Below are 24,537 nucleotides of genomic sequence, written 5' to 3' on the forward strand. Positions count from 1 at the left end.
AAAAGTGAAAGAAGGAAGATAAGGGTGTAGAGAGCGTGATAGGATAGAAGGAGGGGGATGTAGGAAGATATAGAGAAGGGAAGAGGGTGTAAAAATGATAGAAGTAGTAAAAGAGAGGGGAAGAAAGTGAGAAGGAGATGAGGAAGATAGGGAGTGTCAGTGATAGGGGAAAGAGAGAGAGATGAGAAGGGGACGGTAATGAGAGAGAGAGAACAAGAGAAAGAGTAGCAGCACAACGTAGACGCAGACGATCGACGTGGAAGGAAAGGGGAGGAGAAGGAGGACGAGAAAGAAAAGGAAGTTTCAGTAATAGAGGGCGGGGGGGAGGAAGAGTAAGACAGTGACAGAGAGAGAGAGAGAGAGAGAAGGGACAGTAGTAAAAGACAGAGTGGAAACAAGAGAGAGAGAGTGAGAGAAAGAAAGAGTAGAAGTAGCAGCGAAACGTAGGCAGGGTGAAGTCGAAGGAAGGGGAGGAGGAAGAAGGTCTTGAGGAAAATTCTTAAAACTGCTGTAGTGTGTGTGAAAGGCAACGAGCACCGTCCTGGCTTCTTCACTCAGGAATATTGTTTCTTCCATACACAACACACCCATTTCCATTACTACCAATACAAGTCACATACCAGCATTATATATATACTCCTTTACTACCCACAAGAGACTAAACACAGAGGGGACAAATAAGGACAGACAAACGGATTACGTCGACCCCAGTGCGTAACTGGTACTTAATTTATCGGCCCCCGAAAGGATGAAAGGCAAAGTCGACCTCGGCGGAATTTGAACTCAGAACGTAACGGCTACACATTTCGCCCAGCGTGCTAACGTTTCTGCCAGCTCGCCACCTTTACCAGCATATATATATATACTCTTTTACTTGTTTCAGTCATTTGACTGTGTGGCCATGCTGGAGCACCGCCTTTTAGTCGACCAAATCGACCCCGGGACTTATTCTTTGCAAGCCTAGTACTTATTCTATCGGTCTCTTTTTGCCGAACCGCTAAGTAACGGGGACGTAAACACACCAGCATCGGTTGTCAAGCAATGCTAGGGGACAAACACATACATATATACGACGGGCTTCTTTCAGTTTCCGTCTACCAAATCCACTCACAAGGCTTTGGTCGGCCCGAGGCTACAGTAGAAGACACTCGCCCAAGGTGCCACGCAGTGGGACTGAACCCGGAACCATGTATATACGTATACTCTTTTACTTCTTTCAGTCATTTGACTGTGTGGCCGTGCTGGAGCACTGCCTTTTAGTCGACAAAATCGACCCCGGGACTTATTCTTTGTAAGCCTACTACTTATTCTATCGGTCTCTTTTTGCTGAACCGCTATGTTACAGGGACGTAAACACACCAACATCGGTTGTCAAGCGATGTCGGGGGGACAGACACAGATATACACACATATCTTCTGTGCCGGTGGCACATAAAAAGCACCAACCGATCATGGCCGATGCCAGCTAGCATGGAAAAATGGACATTAAATGATGATGATATATATGACGGGCTTCTTTCAGTTTCCGTCTACCAAATCCACTCATAAGGCTTTGGTCGGCCCGGGGCTATAGTAGAAGACACTTGCCCAAGGTGCCATGCAGTGGGACTGAACCCGGAACCATGTGGTTGGTAAGCAAGCTACTTACCACACAGCCACTCCTGTGTTTTAACAATTCTGCAGGCTCGCTGCTTAACAATAATCTACTATAATAACACTCATGTGTATTTCTCCATCACAACATATGACTGAGAAAGGAAGGGGTGATGGCAAACTTGGTAGTGGGACAATGGAAGTTCTGTGGTGAAAAGAAAATCAAACAGCGTTTCAACTCTGATTAAGTATATATGTGTGTATGTAAAAGGGAGTCATGTGAATGTGTGTGTGTGCAATGGAAGTGATATGGTGAATATTCAATGCCGAAAAGAAAAACCAAACAGCGTTTCAACTCTGTGTGAGTGTATGTGTACAATGGAAGCATGTGAATGTTTGTGGCAAGTAGCTTGCTTACCAACCACATGGTTCCAGGTTCAGTCCCACTGCGTGGAACCTTGGGCAAGTGTCTTCTTCTATAGCCTCGGGCCGACCAATGCCTTGTGAGTGGATTTGGTAGAGGGAAACTGAAAGAAGCCTGTCGTATATATATATATGTATGTGAGTGTGTGTTTGTCCCCCCAACATGGCTTGACAACCGATGATGGTGTATTTACGTCCCCGTAACTTAGCGGTTCGGCAAAAGAGACCGATAGAATAAGTACTCGGCTTACAAAGAATAAGTCCTGGGGTCGATTTGCTCGACTAAAGGCGGTGCTCCAGCATGGCCACAGTCACATGAATGAAACAAGTAAAAGAATTTTGTACCTTATTACCCCCGCCTTAGCAAAGGTGGAGGTATTGTTTTCAGTTGCATCTGTTTGTTTGTCCGTGGACAAGATATCACAAGAACCGCTGGATGGATTTAGATGAAACTTTCAGGAATATTTGGACTCGTGACTGGCACGAGCCGATTAGATTTTGGGTTCAATCCTGTACCAGACCAAGATTCTAGATTATTTTTCCTGTTTTTTTACTTAATTTTTGAAAGCAGTCAGGTTCATTTTTAGGCTTTGGTTGGTCCAAGATTATAGAAGACATTTGCCCAAGGTGCCACACAGTGGAACTGAACCTGGAACCCTGTGATTGGGAAGCAAGCTTCTTACCACACAGCCATGCCTGCACCTACATATATTCTATGCTTGCAAAACAACAAATGAAACAGAGTACAGGACGTACTTTGCTGTAACAACCATTGCACGTCCAAGTACGACACAGCTTTCTGCTTCGCCACCCCATATGCATAGAGTGCTAGACATTCGTCTCCACATCCAGCGCCACAACTGTTATCACCACCATCACAATATAGAAGAGGCAAATGACATTCTTCTTCACTGCAACCACCCCCATCACCACACACACCCTTCTTCTACTCTTCCCCCCAATAGCTATTAAACATCTGACTCACAACCTGACAGCATGTACCACAACTGGCATTGCAAGAGACACACACAAAATACCAGAGTACACATACGCACATTCACAGCACTACACACACACACACACACAGACTACAAGCTTACAGAAACCAATTTATCAGCCATGTGTCTCTGAAATCATATCCTACTCTCTTAAAGAACACATTAGATAATGTAGTCCTAGATACACTATGTCTAAATAAAAGACAGGGATGGTCACAGCTGGAACAGGACTGACCTGGGGCTAAACAACAACAAGGAAGGACACATTTGATAATGTAGTCCTAGATACACTATGTCTAAATAAAAGACAGGGTGGTCACAAATGGAACATTTTTGATGGATTGAGGCTGACCTGGGGCTAAACACCATACCATGTACACACACACAACAAGTTACAGTAACATACAAAGCCAGATAGACACACACACAAGCAAATGCAAAGACATATACAGAGAGACAGAGGATTAGATGCACATACATACGCAAACAAGACTAAACAAACACATACACAGATATAGACTCATGTACACTCCCACACACAGACAGAAGACCAGATATACATACACAAACACACAGAGGTGTATGTGGATATAGAAACAGACAAAGGCTGGCAGTACAAAGAACAACAGGAAGGTGAGACAAGATGTTCTGAAGGAAATCATCAGAAGATCGGAGCAGGATGGAATAGGAATGGTTTCGTAATGGAGAAGAAAGGCAAAGAGAGAGAGAAAGGTGACGTTTAGGAGAATTAAACGATAATTGATGGAGCGAAAGAGATGAAAATTGGCGATAAGAAGGGATTAGGGGAAGGAAAAAAACCGAAGAAAGTTACTGAAATGGATAAAAATTGATGGGAAAAATGGACGGACGATAATGGATAGGGAAGAAGAGTTAATGGGAAAATGGGGGAGAGTTTAGGTGGAAGGGAGGGAAATGAAGGAAAATGGGTGAAAATTAAATGAGAAGGTCAATGCATTCGTGAAAATCCATAAAAAATGAATGCAAAATCAATAGAAAATGGATGAAAGTTAATGAAGATGACAAAATATTTGGGGAAAAGAATGTAAATTGAATGAAAAAGACAAAACATTAAGAAAAAATCTATAAAAAATGAGTGAAAATCAACGAAAAAATATTCATGAATGAAAATTGAATGACAGAGAGGGGATTAGATGAAGAAAAAGTGATGAAAATATTGAAATTGGATGAAAAGTGATAAAAACATTGGATGGATGATAATGGCTGGAGAAGGAAAGTTATTGAGAAAATAGGGGGAAACTGGAAAAACGTGGCAGTATTTCGGATGAGAGGAGGGAAATGAAAGACGAAGGAATGAAAAGCGAATGAAATTGACAAAATATTCATTAAAATCTACGAAAAAATAAATGGAAATTGAATGAAAATTTATTAAAATCCAAGAAAGACGGAGGAAAATGACAAAATCGGTCTCCTCAATCACAACTGACCACGGGCTAAACAACAGCAACAGGGGAGGATGTATTAGATAATGTAGAACTCTTTTACTTGTTTCAGTCATTTGACTGTGGCCATGCTGGAGCACCGCCTTTAGTTGAGCAAATCGACCCCAGGACTTATTCTTTGTAAGCCTATACTTATTCTATCGGTCTCTTTTGCCAAACTGCTAGATGACAGGGACGTAAACATACCAGCATCAGTTGTCAAGCGATATTGAGGGGGACAAACACATATAAATGATGGGGCTTCTTTCAGTTTCCATCTACCAAATCCACTCACAAGGCTTTGGTCAGCCTGAGGCTATAGCAGAAGACACTTGGCCAAAGTGCCACACAGAGGGACTGAACCCAGAACCATGTGGTTGGTAAGCAAGCTTCTTACCACACAGCCACTCCTACGCCTATATATACACACATACATAGTAATGAACTTAATGTATATAGTGCTCAGGTGCACAACTCATCAAAAAAGGTAGTCAAAAGTGCAAAGAACATGCACGTGAAGAGAAAAGTGAATGAGTTGTTAAAAAAAGGTGGGGTAGAGGACATCAGGTGTGCTATTGTCATATTTCAGGAAGCATGTAAGTTTTCAACAAAGTAGTCATGAAAATTCATTCAAAATGAATGAAATTCATTGGAAATTGAATGAAAATGACAAGATTATTTGTAAAAATGAGGGAAAAAAATTAACAAAACTGTAATCAAACGACTGAAAATGGCAAAGAATTTGTGAGAAACCATTAAAAATTTATGAAAAGCACAAACATACACACACACAGATATAAATATGCACACATACATACACATATACAAAGATTTAGACAAACACACACATGCAGACGTGCACATACAAAAATTGATGGAAATAAGAAAATATTTGTGAAAATTGAATGAGACTGATAAAATATTCAAGAAAATCTATGAAAAAATGAATGAAAATTGATGAAACCAACAAAGTATTCATAAAAAACTGTAAAAAAATGCATGAATATTTGATGGAAATTGAATAAAACAACAATATATTCATGGAAAGTTAATATAATTTGATGAAAATGACAAATTAATCAAGAAGATTTATGGAAATGGATAAAAACAGCAAAATATTCATGAAAATTGGATGTTGATTTGATGGAAATTTATGCAAATGACAAATTATTCATGTAAATTTATGAAGAATGTTATTAAAATACATTCAAAAATGGTTACAAGAAGAGAAGAGAAAGAAATGGATGCAAATTGAGTATGAGAATAATTGAAAGGTTTAAGGATGGCGGCAGAGGTTAATAAGTACAGCAAATCCATCAGGAATAACTATAAGAGTAGAAATAGGGACTGTCATAGGAGAATTCTGGACACTCCCATGTGGCTGAACATGGACTAACCGATTATAATCAAAAAGAACTGAGTGAACCATCAAGTGGGGGAGTTGACCATGTTGGTTTAACTATGTTCGTTTAACCCTTTCGTTACTGTATTTATTTTGAGATGCTCTGTGTTTCTTTGAATTACTTTAAATATAACAAAGAATTTAGTGAAATAACTTAGTTATCATTCAGCCAGTGTTAGGAACATAAATTGTGACTAAGGTTTGGTGGAGGATTTTAATTCAAAACTTATGAAAACAAGACATTTGTACTACAGATCCAGAGGTGGTTTCAACCAGGTTGGTATCAAAAGGGTTAAGAATTGTTTCTCTATTATATATCTTAACCCTTTTGTTACCATATTTTTGTTGAGATGCTCTGTGTTTCTTTCAATTACTTTCAATATAACAAAGAATTTGGTAAAATAACTTCGTTATCATTAAGCTAGTGTTAGGAACATAAATTGTGACTAAGGTTTGGTGGAAGATTTTAATTCAAAACTTATGAAAACAAGACATTTGTACTACAGAGCGAGAGGTGGTTTCAGCCAGGTTGGTATCAAAAGGGTTAAGAATTGTTTCTCTATTATATATCTTAACCCTTTTGTTACCATATTTTTGTTGAGATGCTCTGTGTTTCTTTCAATTACTTTAAATATAACAAAGAATTTAGTAAAACAACTTAGTTATCATTCAGCTAGTGTTAGGAACATAATTGTGACTAAGGTTTCGTGGAAGATTTTAATTCAGAACTTACGAAAACAAGACATTTGTACTACAGAGCCAGAGGTGGTTTCAACCAGGTTGGTAACGAAAGGGTTAAGAATTGTTTCTCTATTATATATCTTAACCCTTTTGTTACCATATTTCTTCTGCTGAGTTGCTCTGTGTTTCTTTGAATAAATTTTAAATATAACAAAGAATTTAGTCAAATAACATAAATTGTGACTAAGGTTTGGTGGAAGATTTTAATTCAGAACTTATGGAAACAAGACATTTGTACTACAGAGCCAGAGGTGGTTTCAGCCAGGTTGGTATCAAAAGGGTTAAGAATTGTTTCTCTATTATATATCTTAACCCTTTTGTTACCATATTTCTGTTGAGATGTTCTGTGTTTCTTTCAATTAATTTTAGATATAACAAAGAATTTAGTAAAATAACTTAGTTATCATTCAGCTAGTGTTAGGAACATAAATTGTGACTAAGGTTTCGTGGAAGATTTTAATTCAGAACTTACGAAAACAAGACATTTGTACTACAGAGCCAGAGGTGGTTTCAACCAGGATGGTATCAAAAGGGTTAAGAATTGTTTCTCTATTATATATCTTAACCCTTTTGTTACCATATTTCTTCTGAGATGCTCTGTGTTTCTTTGAATAAATTTTAAATATAACAAAGAATTTAGTCAAATAACATAAATTGTGACTAAGGTTTGGTGGAAGATTTTAATTCAGAACTTATGGAAACAAGACATTTGTACTACAGAGCCAGAGGTGGTTTCAGCCAGGTTGGTATCAAAAGGGTTAAGAATTGTTTCTCTATTATATATCTTAACCCTTTTGTTACCATATTTCTTCTGCTGAGTTGCTCTGTGTTTCTTTCAATTAATTTTAGATATAACAAAGAATTTAGTAAAATAACTTAGTTATCATTCAGCTAGTGTTAGGAACATAAATTGTGACTAAGGTTTGGTGGAAGATTTTAATTCAGAACTTATGAAAACAAGACATTTGTACTACAGTGCCAGAGGTGGTTTCAACCAGGTTGGTATCAAAAGGGTTAAGAATTGTTTCTCTATTATATATCTTAACCCTTTTGTTACCAGATTTCTTCTGCTGAGATGCTCTGTGTTTCTTTGAATAAATTTTAAATATAACAAAGAATTTAGTCAAATAACATAAATTGTGACTAAGGTTTGGTGGAAGGTTTTAATCCAAAACTTTTGAAAACAAGACATTTGTTCTAAAGAGCCAGAGGTGGTTTCAACCAGGTTGGTATCAAAAGGGTTAAGAATTGTTTCTCTATTATATATCTTAACCCTTTTGTTACCATATTTCTGTTGAGGTGTTCTGTGTTTCTTTCAATTACTTTAAATATACCAAAGAATTTAGTAAAATAACTTAGTTATCATTCAGCTAGTGTTAGGAACATAAATTGTGACTAAGGTTTGGTGGAAGATTTTAATTCAGAACTTACGAAAACAAGACATTTGTACTACAGAGCCAGAGGTGGTTTCAGCCGGGTTGGTCACGAAAGGGTTAACCCTTTCGTTACTGTATTTGTTTTGAGATGCTTTGTGTTTCTTTCAATTAATTACATGTTTGTTCCCCTACCACCACCACTTGACAACCAATGCTGGTGTGTTTATGTCCCCGAAACTTAGTGGTTCAGCAAAAGAGACCAAATAGAATAAGTACCAGGCTTACAAAGAATAAGCCCTGGGATCAGTTAGTTCGACTAACGGCGGTGCTCCAGCATGGCCGCAGCCAAACGACTGGAACCAGTCACAGAATAAAATAACAAAAAAATAAATGTATAGGAAAACAAACAAATAAAGAGATAAAATAACTAAATAAACGGTAAAACGAAATGACTCTAGGCTACGATACTTACCTCGTCCACCCTCCAACTACAAACTTCATACATTGCACAAAGAAAAGTTTATATGAAAGGCAGAAGAAAAAAAAAAGAAATATTAAAAAAAACCTTGAAAAAAAATCTAAAAGAAATAAATTTACGCAAGAGGAAACACACAGGATTGAAAGTAAATTTGATACATCAAGGATAACAATGGCGACATTGACATCCACACCATCGTTATCTAACCTGGTGTTTCTTAACCTTTTGACCCTTGCGTAACCCTTAAAATAAATTACATGCATCAAGGAACCCCAGCACAAAGGGAAAATTAGATACGATATCTTGCTCTGTTGAGATGTTTTGGAAGAATAACATGTGATAACCCCTAACGATATGTCTTTTTTTTTTACTCCTTTGACTAGATTTTGCCTGATAAAATGTTTTAATTACTGGAATTTAATTCTTTTTGGAGCAAAATCGAAACAGCTGTAAGAAAACATGTTTAATTTTTGCAGGTAATAAATTATATTAATGCTTCTTCTCCAATTTCTGGATTTTAATTTGAATATTTATACTTAAACCTATTATTTTAGGAATACTACAATTCACAACAAAATAAAAACTAACAAATATGCAGGAGCGGCTGTGTGGTAAGTAGCTTGTTTACTAACCACATGGTTCCAGGTTCAGTCCCACTGCGTGGCATCTTGGGCAAGTGTCTTCTACTATAGCCTCGGGCCGACCAAAGCCTTGTGAGTGGATTTGGTAGACGGAAACTGAAAGAAGCCCGTCGTATATATATATGCGTGTCTGTGTTTGTCCCCCTAGCATTGCTTGACAACCAATGCTGGTGTGTTTATGTCCCCGTCACTTAGCGGTTCAGCAAAAAGAGACCGATAAAATAAGTACTGGGCTTACAAAGAATAAGTCCCAGGGTCGAGTTGCTCGATTAAAGGCGGTGCTCCAGCATGGCCGCAGCCAAATGACTGCAACAAGTAAAAGAGTAAACCTATTATTTTAGGTATACTACAATTCACAACAAAATAAAAACTAACAAACAAATAAATATATATATCATTCGCCATCCACTACACATCCTTTTTTTCTCTCCTTGTTCCTTTCTGTGGAAGAGCGTACGCGCGAAACGTTACAAACATTTTCACTTCCTGAGTGTTATACTAATACATCTGTTTGTTGTCTACACCACCTGTCTTTGTCTTTGGTATTTTTTTGTGAATTCTCCCCCTATATGTAAATATAGGGTGTCCATAGATTACAGAGATCACTAAATACATTCCCAATGGTTGTTATATTTTTTGATAACATAATAAGTTAGATAGGAAGATTACAATAACCGTGGCACGTAAAAAGCACCAACCAATCGTGGCTGCTGCCAGAAAAGACTGGAGCCTGGTGCCGCCTCCTGGTTTCCTAGACCCCGGTCGAACTGTCCAACCCATGCTAGCATGGAAAACGGGCCTTAAACAATGATGAGTATGTTGTGCATGCTTAGTAATATTACGATCATGAAATTAGCATTAGCTTATCTCACGGAACCCCTAGGAACCTTTTGCAGAACCCTAGGGTTCCAAGGAACCCTGGTTGAGAAACGTTGATCTAATCAGAGGGAATCTATTTTGGCAGATTTTTCAACAGCTGGATGCACTTCCTGTCAACAACCTTCAAGCAAGCAAGGTAATATTTCCCCATGACCGGACATGTCTTTCAGGGAAGACAGGGCAACAAACAAGACTGCTAGACATGGAGACATACAAACACACACAAGCATATATACATATATAGTTTTTTTTATTCTCTTACTTGTTTTAGTCAACTGACTGCAGCCATGCTGGAGCACTGCATTAAAGGATTTTAATCGAACAAATAGTACTTCTTCTATCGGTCTCTTTTGCTGAACTGCTAAGTTACAGGGATGTAAACACGCCAACACCAGTTGTCAAGCAGTCATTGGGGGACAAACAAAGACACACGCGATGGGCTTCTTTCAGTTTCCGTCTACCAAATCCATGAACATTTTAACAGTGCTTTTTATGTGACACCAACACCAGCACTGATTCTCTTTACATGCCATGAAATATGGTAAAGAGCTGGAACAAATAGCCCCAGACCTATCTTACCGATGCTCTGGCGAATCTACTAATTGAATCCCCTTATTGTTTTTGCCCCAAGGATGGGGCGAAACAGTGTATGAAGAAAATAATAAATTGGAAAGCGAACATATTTTGAAATTGAAGCAGAGTAAAAAAAAAAAGACAAAATGGGGAACTGCAAAATATGTCGGTACCTACCAGTTGATGAAAGAACTTTTTCCAGCTGAATGGTTGCCAATTAAAAGAATGCTGATTTTCTTCCGCGGTGCCAATAATGGCAAGTTGAGCTGCTGCTCGGCTATCTTCACCAACCCTGAAAGAAGAAACCAAGAGATTCTTTAGAAACAGGTGCAGGAATGGCATGCTTACCAACCACATGGTTCTGGGTTCAGTCCCACTGCGTGGCACCTTGGGAGTGGATTTGGTAGAGGGAAACTGAAAGAGGCCTGTCGTATATATATGTGTATGTGGAGGTGCAATGGCCCAGTGGTTAGGGCAGCGGACTCGTTGCCCTAATTAAAAATAAATGTCTGTGTGTCTGCATTTGTCCCTCCAACATCGCTTGACCACCGATGTTGGTGTGTTTACATCCCAATAACTTAGCGGTTCAGCATAAGAGACTGATAGAATAAGTACAAGGCTTACAAAAAAATAAGTTCTGAGGTCGATTAAAAGGCGGTGCTCCAGCATGGCCACGGTCAAATGACTCTCCCTGACCTGCCTCTGACACTTCTTTGCTTTCCAACCCTTCCTGTTTTCTCCCTTTCACCTTCTCTTCTCTCTCTCTGGCTACATTTACCCTAGATGAGGGATGGGCTCTGCTAGCCGGTCTTCAAATGCCCAAACCCCCACAATATATATCACAGTGGCACCAGTTGACTACCTCAGGAATTGAAGATTCTCCCAACAGGGTAAGGATCATAAATGCATGTGTATGAATATAAATGCATATAAATACACAAACACACAGTGGTGCTCCAGCTACAAGGCTGAAATGAATAAAAATATGTGTTTGTGTGTGGTGTATATATATAGCTACTTGTGTGTATGTATATGTAAACGGCCTTAAATTTTGATTATATAGTATACAATATTTTTAATTCCTTCTTTCTTCTCTGCTGGCATGGGTGGGTTGCTCTAGTTTACATGACAAAGTAAATAATTATATTTTTACAGCTGGGTGGCTCTCTTTCCCTGCCACTCACCCCCCTCATCCAACAGCAGAGACGTGTTTTTACGTTAATTGGGTCATCTGGTACAAGAAGATAAGTAGCGACGATGGGTGGCGCAGGGGTAGGAACATACTCCACAGCGACGAAGGGTGGCGCAGGGGTAGGAACATACTCCACGTTAACGAGCATCAGCAATAGCCTCATCATTGACATAATCAGTCATTTTCATCACCGTTGTCATCAGAACAATGGTTTTTCTCTGACAGCAGTTTTACATTTTCCAGATGCCTTTAGCTAAGCCGAAATATTGTCTTCACCACTTGACCCTTTCTAACCTCTTCTACTTCACCAAAAGCTAGAATAGAGATAACAAGACCAACAACTAAATCTATTGTTCTCAATGATATATCTATCCTTCTGGATAGTTATATAAGCAAGCACACCCAAAGCAGTTAGTCACAGTCGTGCCGACTCAATGGAGTTAGTCACAGTCAGTGACGAATCAACAAGGTCTGGCTGACCGACCTTGGTGAGAGGGAGAAATGAAGTTTACTGTCAGACAACACCCTACAACTCTCACTAGCTCTAATTCTGTCCTCTTACAACATCATTCTATCTCTCTCTGTATTTACTACTACTAAACAATGAAGAGGTCACAAACACAAACTTTACTTTGGATGTATCAAAACCTGCCCGTCAAGGCAAGGTATTTGTAACGTAACGGTAAATAAATACTTTCCTAAAACTTCATGCCTTGTCTATCATTCACATCTTACAACTTGCCGTCATAACACCAGCTGACTCCGGACATATCATATTAATGTTTAGGAGTGGCTGTGTGGTAAGTAGCTTGCTAACCAACCACACAGTTGCGGGTTCAGTCCCACTGCGTGGCATCTTGGGCAAGTGTCTTCTGCTATAGCCCCGGGCCGACCAATGCCTTGTGAGTGGATTTGGTAGACGGAAACTGAAAGAAGCCTGTCATATATATGTATGTGTGTGTCTGTCCCCCTAGCATTGCTTGACAACCGATGCTGGTGTGTTTACGTCCCTGTTACTTAGCGGTTCGGCAAAAAGAGACCGATAGAATAAGTACTAAAAGGTGGTGCTCCAGCATGGCCGAAACAAGTAAAAGAGTAAAGAGAGTAACCAATTTCTGCCGTTACATATACATTGTAAAGATGACTAGTTGAAATCCAGTCTGAGACCACGTATACATCCAAGAATAGGACTTGTAGTGTAGATATATAAATACTGTATATATACATTGTAAAGAAGACTAGTTCTAATCCAGTCTAGGATCATTACAATAATCCCTTGCCATATCACAGTTTATTATCTAAGCTTCCGTTGATTCTTCCATGGTGGTGTTTTGCAATTATGACAAAATAAATATATACTCTCTTTTACTTGTTTCAGTCATTTGACTGCGGCCATGCTGGAGCACCGCCTTTAATTGAGCAACTCGACCCCGGGACTTATTCTTTTGTAAGCCCAGTACTTATTCTATCGGTCTCTTTTGCCGAACCGCTAAGTAACAGGGACGTAAACACACCAGCATCGGTTGTCAAGCAATGCTGGGGGGACAAACACAGACACACATATATATGACGGGCTTCTTTCAGTTTCCGTCTACCAAATCCACTCACAAGGCATTGGTCGGCCCAAGGCTATAGCAGAAGACACTTGCCCAAGATGCCACGCAGTGGGACTGAACCCGGAACCATGTGGTTGGTTAGCAAGCTACTTACCACACAGCCACTCCTGCACCTATTAAAAAAATATACAGAACTGTGCTGTTTCTACTTTGCGGATTTTCACCTGACGCAGGGGCTTTTGGAACGTAACACCCACGATAGTCAACGGATTATTCTATGTACTGTAAAGATGACTGATTCTAATCCTGTCTGGGACCATGTAGACATCCAAGAATATAGTGTAGATATACAAATATTGTGCGCGTGTATATATATAAATTCCTCTATTTACATAATATCGAGGTGTCTTTCTTTTGTTATCTTACCATTTTTATCAATATATATATATTGCAAAGATGATTAATTTTAATCCAGTCTGGGTCTATCCTCTTACAGATAAGAACGTGTGAGAGAGAGAGAGAGGATGAGTGACTGACAGAGACAGAAGGAGGGAGGTCAGAGAGATGGGGGGAAAGAGAAATGGTTTGTTGTATTCAAAGATCTGTGAATGTAGAAAGCATCACAGCTTCCGCTACCATTTTATTTCCTGCATCTGCCAGGGAGCAGCAGCAGAAGAAGAAACGAGATCTTCTTTACTCACCACTACCACTACAACCAACACCACAACCACTGCCATTACTACCACCTGTACAACTATTACAACCCCCACCACCTGTACAACTACTACTACAGCACAACCACCTATACAACTAGTACTACAACTAACAACAAGAGAGACAATACATGCTGCCTCTTCACCATGCTAGAAACAGCAGCCATACACCTGCCCTCCAACATAAAGAAGGACAGCCTGGTATTGACATAACTCAGATAAACAAAAGGTGGATGGGAGGATCAGGATTGGAGTGGATTTGATCATAGGGCTACTGGGTCAAAGCTGACCTAGGGCTAAACAACACAACCACATACATATATGCGATGGGCTTCCTTCAGTTTCCGTCTACCAAATCCACTCACAAGGCTTTGGTCAGCCCGAAGCTATAGAAGAAGATACTTGCCCAAGGTGCCATGCAGTGGGACAGAACCCAGAACCATGAGGTTGGTAAGCAAGCTACTTACCACACAGCCACTCCTATTTATATATACATACACACACACTCATACCTATCTGAATAGAGGTTTGAATAACTGCATGCCAATGCAGTGGGTGCACCAAGGAAGACAGGAAATGAACAGAGCAGATCGTTAATTAATAACAGTCGCATAATAGCTGTTGATGATGATAATAGCAATTAATGCAATCATAAGAACCAGTTCTTTTTTCGGCAATCATATTCTTGAGTAAAAGAAAAATGTATTTAGCTGGCTGTCTCTCATATTCATGTGTGTATTTGGCTGACCAAACTACTATATATCCTTGGGCCAACCAAAGCTTTGTGAGTAGATTTGGTACATGGAAACTGAAAGAAGCCCATCGTATGTATATAAATAAATAAATGGAGTTTAACGCAGGTGTAATCCAAATACTTTTACTTCCGACACACGTTTCGAAGATATCACTAATATCATTCCAAAGGAATAAAATGGTGTAAAACAATGTAATCTTCTCTTCAGGGAAGTGAAGAAATGAAACTCATCAATAAGACATTTTAACAGAAAATGATGGATTTGTATAGTGATTAACTAAGCACAATATTGTTTGAAAAAACATTATTTATTTATTTATATATCATACAAAAAATTTCCACATGAGCCTGAAGTTTCTACCTTTAAAAACAAGGAGTTACAACCTCTTTACTTGTGTGAGTTTTTGCAACCCTGGTAACTATTTATCTATTTTTTCCGTGTTAATTGTTAACAAAGGAGGCGCAGGAGTGGCTATGTGGTAAGTAGCTTGCTAACCAACCACATGATTCCGGGTTCAGTCCCACTGCATGGCATCTTGGGCAAGTGTCTTCTGCTATAGCCTCGGGCCGACCAAAGCCTTGTGAGTGGATTTGGTAGACGGAAACTGAAAGAAGCCTGTCGTATATATGTATGTGTGTGTCTGTCCCCCTAGCATTGCTTGACAACCGATACTGGTGTGTTTACGTCCCCGTCACTTAGTGGTTCGGCAAAAAGAGACCGATAGAATATGTACTGGGCTTACAAAAGAATAAGTCCCGGGGTCGATTTGCTCAACTAAAGGCGGTGCTCCAGCATGGCCGCAGTCAAATGACTGAAACAAGTAAAAGAGTAAGGAGAGAGAGAGTAACCCTGCATAAGCTTGTTACCTGTTCAAATAATGCTTGAGACGTATCTGGAACCAGAATAAAGCCATTCTCTGTATTTTGTCACAGAGAAAATTTCACACCTGAGACAGACAGGTGTCAATGCATCAAGTGAACGGACAGTAATCACTGACCAGACAGTTGGATGCTTGCATTTCAGAGTGATTATCTCCTACTTGTACTAGACCTGGTTGAAATAATAGCCAAATGTCCCCCATTGGCTCATACATACTTAAGACAGTGGGATGTGATTTGAGGGAGATTTTCTACCAGGTCTAGCTACCATGTAGAGGTCTCATACATATATATAAAAGATAGGGACATTTGGCTGCTATTTCTACCAGGTCTAGCTACCATGTAGAGGCCTCATACATATATATAAAAGATAGGGACATTTGGCTGCTATTTCTACAAGCTCTAGCTACCATGTAGAAGTCTCCCTCTTTGGCTCATACATACATAAGACAGTAGGTCGAGATTTGGCTGCTATTTCAACCAGGTCTAGTTACATATAGACGTCTGCCGGGTTGGCTCATATTTATATACAAGAGAATAGGGCGTGACCTGGTTGAAATAACAGCCAAATGTCCCTCATTGGCTCATAACGTATATAGGACAGTAGGGTGTGATTTGAGGGAGATTTGGCTGCTATTTCTACCAGGTCTAGCTACCATGTAGAGGCCTCATACATATATATAAAAGATAGTGTGATTTGAGGGACATTTGGCTGCTATTTCTACCATATAGAGGCCTCATACATATATATAAAAGATAGTGTGATTTGAGGGACATTTGGCTGCTATTTCTACCATATAGAGGCCTCATACATATATATAAAAGATAGTGTGATTTGAAGGACATTTGGCTGCTATTTCTACCATATAGAGGCCTCATACATATATAAAAGATAGTGTGATTTGAGGGACATTTGGCTGCTATTTCTACCATATAGAGGCCTCATACATATATATAAAAGATAGTGTGATTTGAAGGACATTTGGCTGCTATTTCTACCATATAGAGGCCTCATACATATATATAAAAGATAGTGTGATTTGAGGGACATTTGGCTGCTATTTCTACCATATAGAGGCCTCATACATATATAAAAGATAGTGTGATTTGAGGGACATTTGGCTGCTATTTCTACCATATAGAGGCCTCATACATATATAAAAGATAGTGTGATTTGAAGGACATTTGGCTGCTATTTCTACCATATAGAGGCCTCATACATATATATAAAAGATAGTGTGATTTGAGGGACATTTGGCTGCTATTTCTACCATATAGAGCCTCATACATATATATAAAAGATAGTGTGATTTGAGGGACATTTGGCTGCTATTTCTACCATATAGAGGCCTCATACATATATATAAAAGATAGTGTGATTTGAGGGATATTTGGCTGCTATTTCTACCATATAGAGGCCTCATACATATATATAAAAGATAGTGTGATTTGAAGGACATTTGGCTGCTATTTCTACCATATAGAGGCCTCATACATATTATAAAAGATAGTGTGATTTGAGGGACATTTGGCTGCTATTTCTACCATATAGAGGCCTCATACATATATATAAAAGATAGTGTGATTTGAGGGACATTTGGCTGCTATTTCTACCATATAGAGGCCTCATACATATATATAAAAGATAGTGTGATTTGAGGGACATTTGGCTGCTATTTCTACCATATAGAGGCCTCATACATATATATAAAAGATAGTGTGATTTGAGGGACATTTGGCTGCTATTTCTACCATATAGAGGCCTCATACATATATAAAAGATAGTGTGATTTGAGGGACATTTGGCTGCTATTTCTACCATATAGAGGCCTCATACATATATATAAAAGATAGTGTGATTTGAGGGACATTTGGCTGCTATTTCTACCATATAGAGGCCTCATACATATATATAAAAGATAGTGTGATTTGAGGGACATTTGGCTGCTATTTCTACCATATAGAGGCCTCATACATATATATAAAAGATAGTGTGATTTGAGGGACATTTGGCTGCTATTTCTACCATATAGAGGCCTCATACATATATATAAAAGATTTGGCTGCTATTTCTACCAGCTCTAGCTACCATGTAGAAGTCTCCCTCTTTGGCTCATAACGTATATAGGACAGTAGGGCGTGATTTGAGGGAGATTTGGCTGCTATTTCTACCATGCAGAAGAACTGTCTCTCTCTCTCTCTGGTTGTGCAGCAAGGTAAGGTGCAGAACAGTAGCACATGATGTGCAAGCGGAATGGGAGAGCAGAAGAATGGCAATTCCGAAAAAAAACCAGAACACCAGCAGCGGACGCTGCAACAGCGGCAGCGGATAGAGATTTGTAGCAGTAGTGGTGGTGGTGCTGCTGCTACTACTTGTGGTGGTAGTAGTATGAATAGTAGTAGTGGTAATAGTAGCCAGTGGTGGTGGCAGTATAGTGACGGTTGGGGCTGTAGTAGCAGTATAGTGGGGGTTGGGGCTGTAGTATGAATAGTAGTAGCAGTATAGTGATGGTTGGGGCTGTAGTATGAATAGTAGTAGCAGTATAGTGGTGGTTGGGGCTGTAGTATGAATAGTAGTAGCAGTATAGTGATGGTTGGGGCTGTAGTATGAATAGTAGTAGCAGTATAGTGGTGGTTGGGGCTGTAGTATGAATAGTAGTAGCAGTATAGTGGGGGTTGGGGCTGTAGTATGAATAGTAGTAGCAGTATAGTGGTGGTTGGGGCTGTAGTATGAATAGTAGTAGCAGTATAGTGGTGGTTGAGGCTGTAGTATTTATAGTAGTAGCAGTAAAGTGGTGGTTGAGGCTGTAGTATGAATAGTAGTAGTTGAGGACAGTGGTGGTGATGGTGTTGGTAGCAGTTTTTGACTTGGCTGCAGCATTGATAGTGGTGGTCATGGTGTAGGTGGTAGTAGCAATAGTAGTACAAACTGTAGCAGTCGTGGTAGGAGGGGACAGTGAAGGTGGTGGTAGACTGGGGAAGAGAGAGAGAAAGACAGAGTCATAGAGAGAGGGGAGACATTAAGAGAAGCAGGGAGAAATAGACAAAGGGAGAGAGAGAGAGAGAGGCATAGAGAGAAGACAGATGGTAGTGGTAGTGGGGGCAGCAGAGGGTGATTGGGTGCAGAGAGAGAGTAGAACTCACATGGGTGGGGCAGTTGTGTGTGAGAATGTGACAAGGGTGGAGAGGGGTAGGAGAGAGAGAGAGAGACAAGCCGGTGGAGTGGCAGCGGTGGTGGTCGAGGTGGGATTAGGAATCAGCTGTTGTCAGCATGATTGCTGCCCTTTGAAGTGAGTTTAACATACATGTGTGCACATGGATGTGTATATATATATATATATGTGTGTGTGTCTATATTTACACCCACACAGTATATAATATATGCATATTGTGTATGTATGTATATGCACATACATATATATACACACACATACAAACCCATACCTATACCACTACTACAAAATCAATGAATGAGATTATGTAAATACTTGACCTGCTAAGAATAGCAGCCAAATCTTCTTCAAATCACTTCCCACTGTCTCAAAAGAGAAGTGGAGAGCATGCTAAACAATGATTAACTCAGCATCCCTGCCCCTGGACATGGAGAAAACAAAAGACAGGATGGTTGGTCAAAGCTGGAACGTCTTTGATCGTAGGACTATTGGCTCAGTGTTGACCTGGCCCTTAATTACAAAAACAACAAAAATTACTACTGTTGGAATTTGCAAGGAGATTTCTGTAGGGGAACCTGACTGCAAGAAATAGTGCTCAAAGTTGCCTCATATGCTGAACTGGATTCTTTAAATGACACTAGCAGTATAGCCCAGCGTTGCTTGGGCTTGCTTTCCTTTCGACCCTTTAGAATAGGAACTTTTGAGAAGTAAAAATTTTGCATTATGTAGCTATTTATTCTCTTGAAGTGAACATTTTTCTGGTTGAAATACACTGAAAAATGGCGACACAGCATTAAAAAAATAGGGATTTTCATAGAAAAAAAGCACCTTTTTGTTGTAAATAATTTTTGATCAACTTGCGCCACAGGGTCTTGGAGGAGATAGTGTTAGTTGAAGGCTGCCATACACAGACTGTGTTGACCAGAACCGCCTGACATGTTTCTGCTCAGCCTTTGAGCCTCAATACGATGCCATCACTGACGACTGGTATTCACCTTGATAGTGACCCTGCACATCAACGTTTCCCTTACACTTGGCTTCCATATGAGTCACAGCAATGCAGCAAATCCACTGTGGATTTTCTCACCTTCCACCCATCATAGTGTTGGCTGACTTCCATGCCATGCTGCCCTTAACAAAATCATGATTTTTTTTTTCTTGCCTTTAACCCTCCAACGCGGAGTATAGGCCACTTATACTTGAATTCCATGTTGCATAATTTTTCACTTCTGTACTTATACTCTGCCATGAATGTCCCCCTTTCTCTAGTTCCTTTTGTGTTGATCTACGCCACGAGTTCTTAGGCCTACCTCTCTTTCTATATCCAACCGGTTTCCACTTTAAAGCACTTTTTGCAGGTGAGCTGCAAGAAGCAGGAGGAAAGAGTGAAAGAAAGTTGTGGCAAAAGAGTCAGCAGAAGTTCGCCATTACATTCTTCCGGAGCCGCATGGAGCTTAGGTGTTTTCGCTCATAAACACACACATCACCTGGTCTGAGATTCGAACCCGCGATCCCTTGACTGCGAATCTGATGCTCTAACCACCAGGCCATGTGCCTCCACTGAAATTGTAACTGCTGGACATCGTGTTGCTGTCACCGGTCATTCATTATGGTTGTTGTCAGCAGCTGTCCGCATCTGTTCACTGTCCATCTGCGGCCTTGCCTCTGCTGCATCCCAGAGCTCTCTCTCTCTCCATCAACTAATCATGGTGCATGGAACTTATACTGGTTGACAGGCCCAGAAGGAAGCACACCAAACAATGAAGTCCTCACTGAAGCCTATTCCATGAAAAATTGCGAATGGTCAGATTTTGTTGATCACATGGGTTATATTCTAGCAAAATTACAATATCCACTGGGGGTCAATTCATTTCACTACAAAAAAAATTCTTCAAGGCGGTGGGCCTCCAGCATGGCCGCGTAGAACAAGTGGCAAAAACCACCACCATCGCCAATACAGTGTACTACAACCCTTACCACCACCATCGCCAATACAGTGTACTACAACCCTTACCACCACCAATACAGTGTACTACAACCCTTACCACCACCATCGCCAATACAGTGTACTACAACCCTTACCACCACCAATACAGTGTACTACAACCCTTACCACCACCATCGCCAGTACAGTGTACTACAACCCTTACCACCACCAACACCGTGTACTACAACCCTTACCACCACCAACACAGTGTACTACAACCCTTACCACCACCAATACACTGTACTACAACCCTTATCACCACCAATACACTGTACTACAACCCTTATCACCACGAATACAGTGTACTACAACCCTTACCACTACCAACACAGTGTACTACAACAAACACTATCCCAACCAATACAGTGTACTACAACCCTTACCACCACCATCGCCAATACAGTGTACTACAACCCTTACCACCACCAACACCGTGTACTACAACCCTTACAACCACCAATACAGTGTACTACAACCCTTACCACCACCAACACCGTGTACTACAACCCTTACCACTACCAACACAGTGTACTACAACCCTTACCACCACCAACACACTGTACTACAACCCTTATCACCACCAATACACTGTACTACAACCCTTATCACCACGAATACAGTGTACTACAACCCTTACCACTACCAACACAGTGTACTACAACAAACACTATCCCAACCAATACAGTGTACTACAACCCTTACCACCACCATCGCCAATACAGTGTACTACAACCCTTACCACCACCAACACCGTGTACTACAACCCTTACAACCACCAATACAGTGTACTACAACCCTTACCACCACCAACACAGTGTACTACAACAAACACTATCCCAACCAATACAGTGTACTACAACCCTTACCACCACCATCGCCAATACAGTGTACTACAACCCTTACCACCACCAACACCGTGTACTACAACCCTTACAACCACCAATACAGTGTACTACAACCCTTACCACTACCAACACAGTGTACTACAACAAACACTATCCCAACCAATACAGTGTACTACAACCCTTACCACCACCATCGCCAATACAGTGTACTACAACCCTTACCACCACCAACACCGTGTACTACAACCCTTACAACCACCAATACTGTACTACAACCCTTACCACCACAACACCGTGTACTACACCCTTACCACTACCAACAGTGTACTACAACCCTTACCACCACCAACACACTGTACTACAACCCTTATCACCACCAATACACTGTACTACAACCCTTATCACCACGAATACTGTACTACAACCCTTACCACTACTACCACACACACAGTGTACTACAACAAACACTATCCCAACCAATACAGTGTACTACAACCCTTACCACCACCAACACCGTGTACTACAACCCTTACAACCACCAATACAGTGTACTACAACCCTTACCACCACCAACACTGTGTACTACAACCCTTATCACCACCAACACAGTGTACTACAACATACACTATCCCAACCAACACAGTGTACTACAACCCTTACCACCACCAACACAGTGTACTACAACATACACTATCCCAACCAACACTGCATACTACAACCACCAACACTGCGTACTACAACCACCAACACTGCGTACTACAACATACACTATCCCAACCAACACTGTGTACTACAACCCTTACCACCACCAACACACTGTACTACAATCCTTACCACCACCAATACAGTGTACTACAACCCTTACCACCACCAACACAGTGTACTACAACATACACTATCCCAACCAACACTGTGTACTACAACCCTTACCACCACCAACACACTGTACTACAACCCTTACCACCACCAATACAGTGTACTACAACCCTTACCACCACCAATACAGTGTACTACAACCCTTACCACCACCAACACAGTGTACTACAACATACACTATCCCAACCAACACTGCGTACTACAACCCTTACCACCACCAACACAGTGTACTACAACATACACTATCCCAACCAACACTGTGTACTACAACCCTTACCAACACCAACACTGTGTACTACAACCCTTACCACCACCAATACAGTGTACTACAACCCTTACCACCACCAACACAGTGTACTACAACATGCACTATCCCAACCAACACTGCGTACTACAACCCTTACCACCACCGCCACTGGGGAAACAGCACTACAGCCGAAGACTTTATCCCCACCAATATCTATATCAACGCCGCCGCCGCCACCACTACCTATTGCTAACGTCGCCCCACCCCCCAAAAAACTGTCCCCTCCACCACCGTCGCCACTATATACATACATATATATATATATGCATGTATATATATATATATATATATATATATATATATATACATATCACGCTCGTCGCCGCCGCCACCACCATCAGCCAGACCCAAATATGCCAAGAATGGTGGAAACACAGCCACGAGTGCATGCGTACTTGGAAGACCGCCTAAGAGTGCAAAGTCACGCGAAGACGTCGTGCGATGTTGTGGCGCAAATGCCTTTCTCTCCGGCGGCGGCGGCGACGACGACGTTGCTTGCTTGCGCAGCGGTTTCCCCCTTTCGGTCCAATGCCATGTGATGTTGTGACCCTCATGGCCTTTTCGTCAGGGACCACTGATCGATGCTGAGGAATTCGACCCGGTCACGAGACATCGATGCGTCTCCGACTGTGCGAACCGACAAGGGAGACCTCTACGTGGTGCTGGTAGAAATAGCAGCCAAATCTCCCTCGAATCATACCCTACTGTCTTATGTATGTATGAACCAATGAGGGAGACCTCTACAATGTAGTTAGACCTGGTAGAAATAGCAGCCAAATTACCCTCGAATCACACCCTACTGTCTTATGTGTGTATGAGATGAGGGAGACCTGTACATGGTAGCGAGACATGCTAGAAAGAGTAGCCAAATCTCCTTCAAATCAAATCCGACCATCTTCTGTATGTACGAGGCAACAACAGATATCTCTACATGGTAGGTAGACCTGGTAGAAATAGCAGCCAAATCTCCCTCACATCAGACACTCCTCCTGTCTTAAAGAAAGGAAACGGTACAGGATGGGGTCGTTGGATCACTACCGCAAGGAAAAATGACAGACTGGACATGAATACAACATATGGACGACCAGGGTGAAACACTACACCCCCAACTGCATAATTGTGTCACATCACTGCACCTTGGCCTACTGCAGTAGTTTATTTCAGCACAAAGAGGAATGGTAGAATGTGTGTGTAAATATACATACACACACACGTATACATATGTGTGCGTGTAAATATACATACATATATAAAAGCACATACACATATATACATAGATATGTTCACACATACATTTATACACACACATATATATACACATACACAAAATGTACACACACATAAAATGTACACACATATATATATATATATATATATATATACACATACACAAAATGTACACACACACATATATATATATATATATACATACATATGTATATATACACATACACAAAATGTACACACACATATATATATATATATATACATACATATGTATATATACACATACACAAAATGTACACACACATATATATACACATACACAAAATGTACACACACACATATATATATATATATACACATACACAAAATGTACACACACATATATATATACATACATATGTATATATACACATACATAAAATGTACACACACATATATATATACATACATATGTATATATACAC

At 40.4% G+C, this 24,537-nt stretch overlaps 1 protein-coding gene across 1 annotated transcript in view; it reads right to left on the reverse strand.

Moving 5' to 3' along the window:
- LOC115226123 overlaps positions 1-24,537 on the reverse strand; it is a 101,786-nt gene that overhangs the window by 67,159 nt on the left and 10,090 nt on the right. The window contains exon 2 of the mRNA XM_029797109.2: positions 10,742-10,856. Coding sequence (XP_029652969.1) covers positions 10,742-10,856 — 115 coding nt within the window. The remainder of the gene's footprint in view (positions 1-10,741; positions 10,857-24,537) is intronic.

The sequence above is a fragment of the Octopus sinensis genome, linkage group LG29 (genome assembly GCF_006345805.1).
Source record: "Octopus sinensis linkage group LG29, ASM634580v1, whole genome shotgun sequence".
NCBI lineage: Eukaryota > Metazoa > Mollusca > Cephalopoda > Octopoda > Octopodidae > Octopus > Octopus sinensis.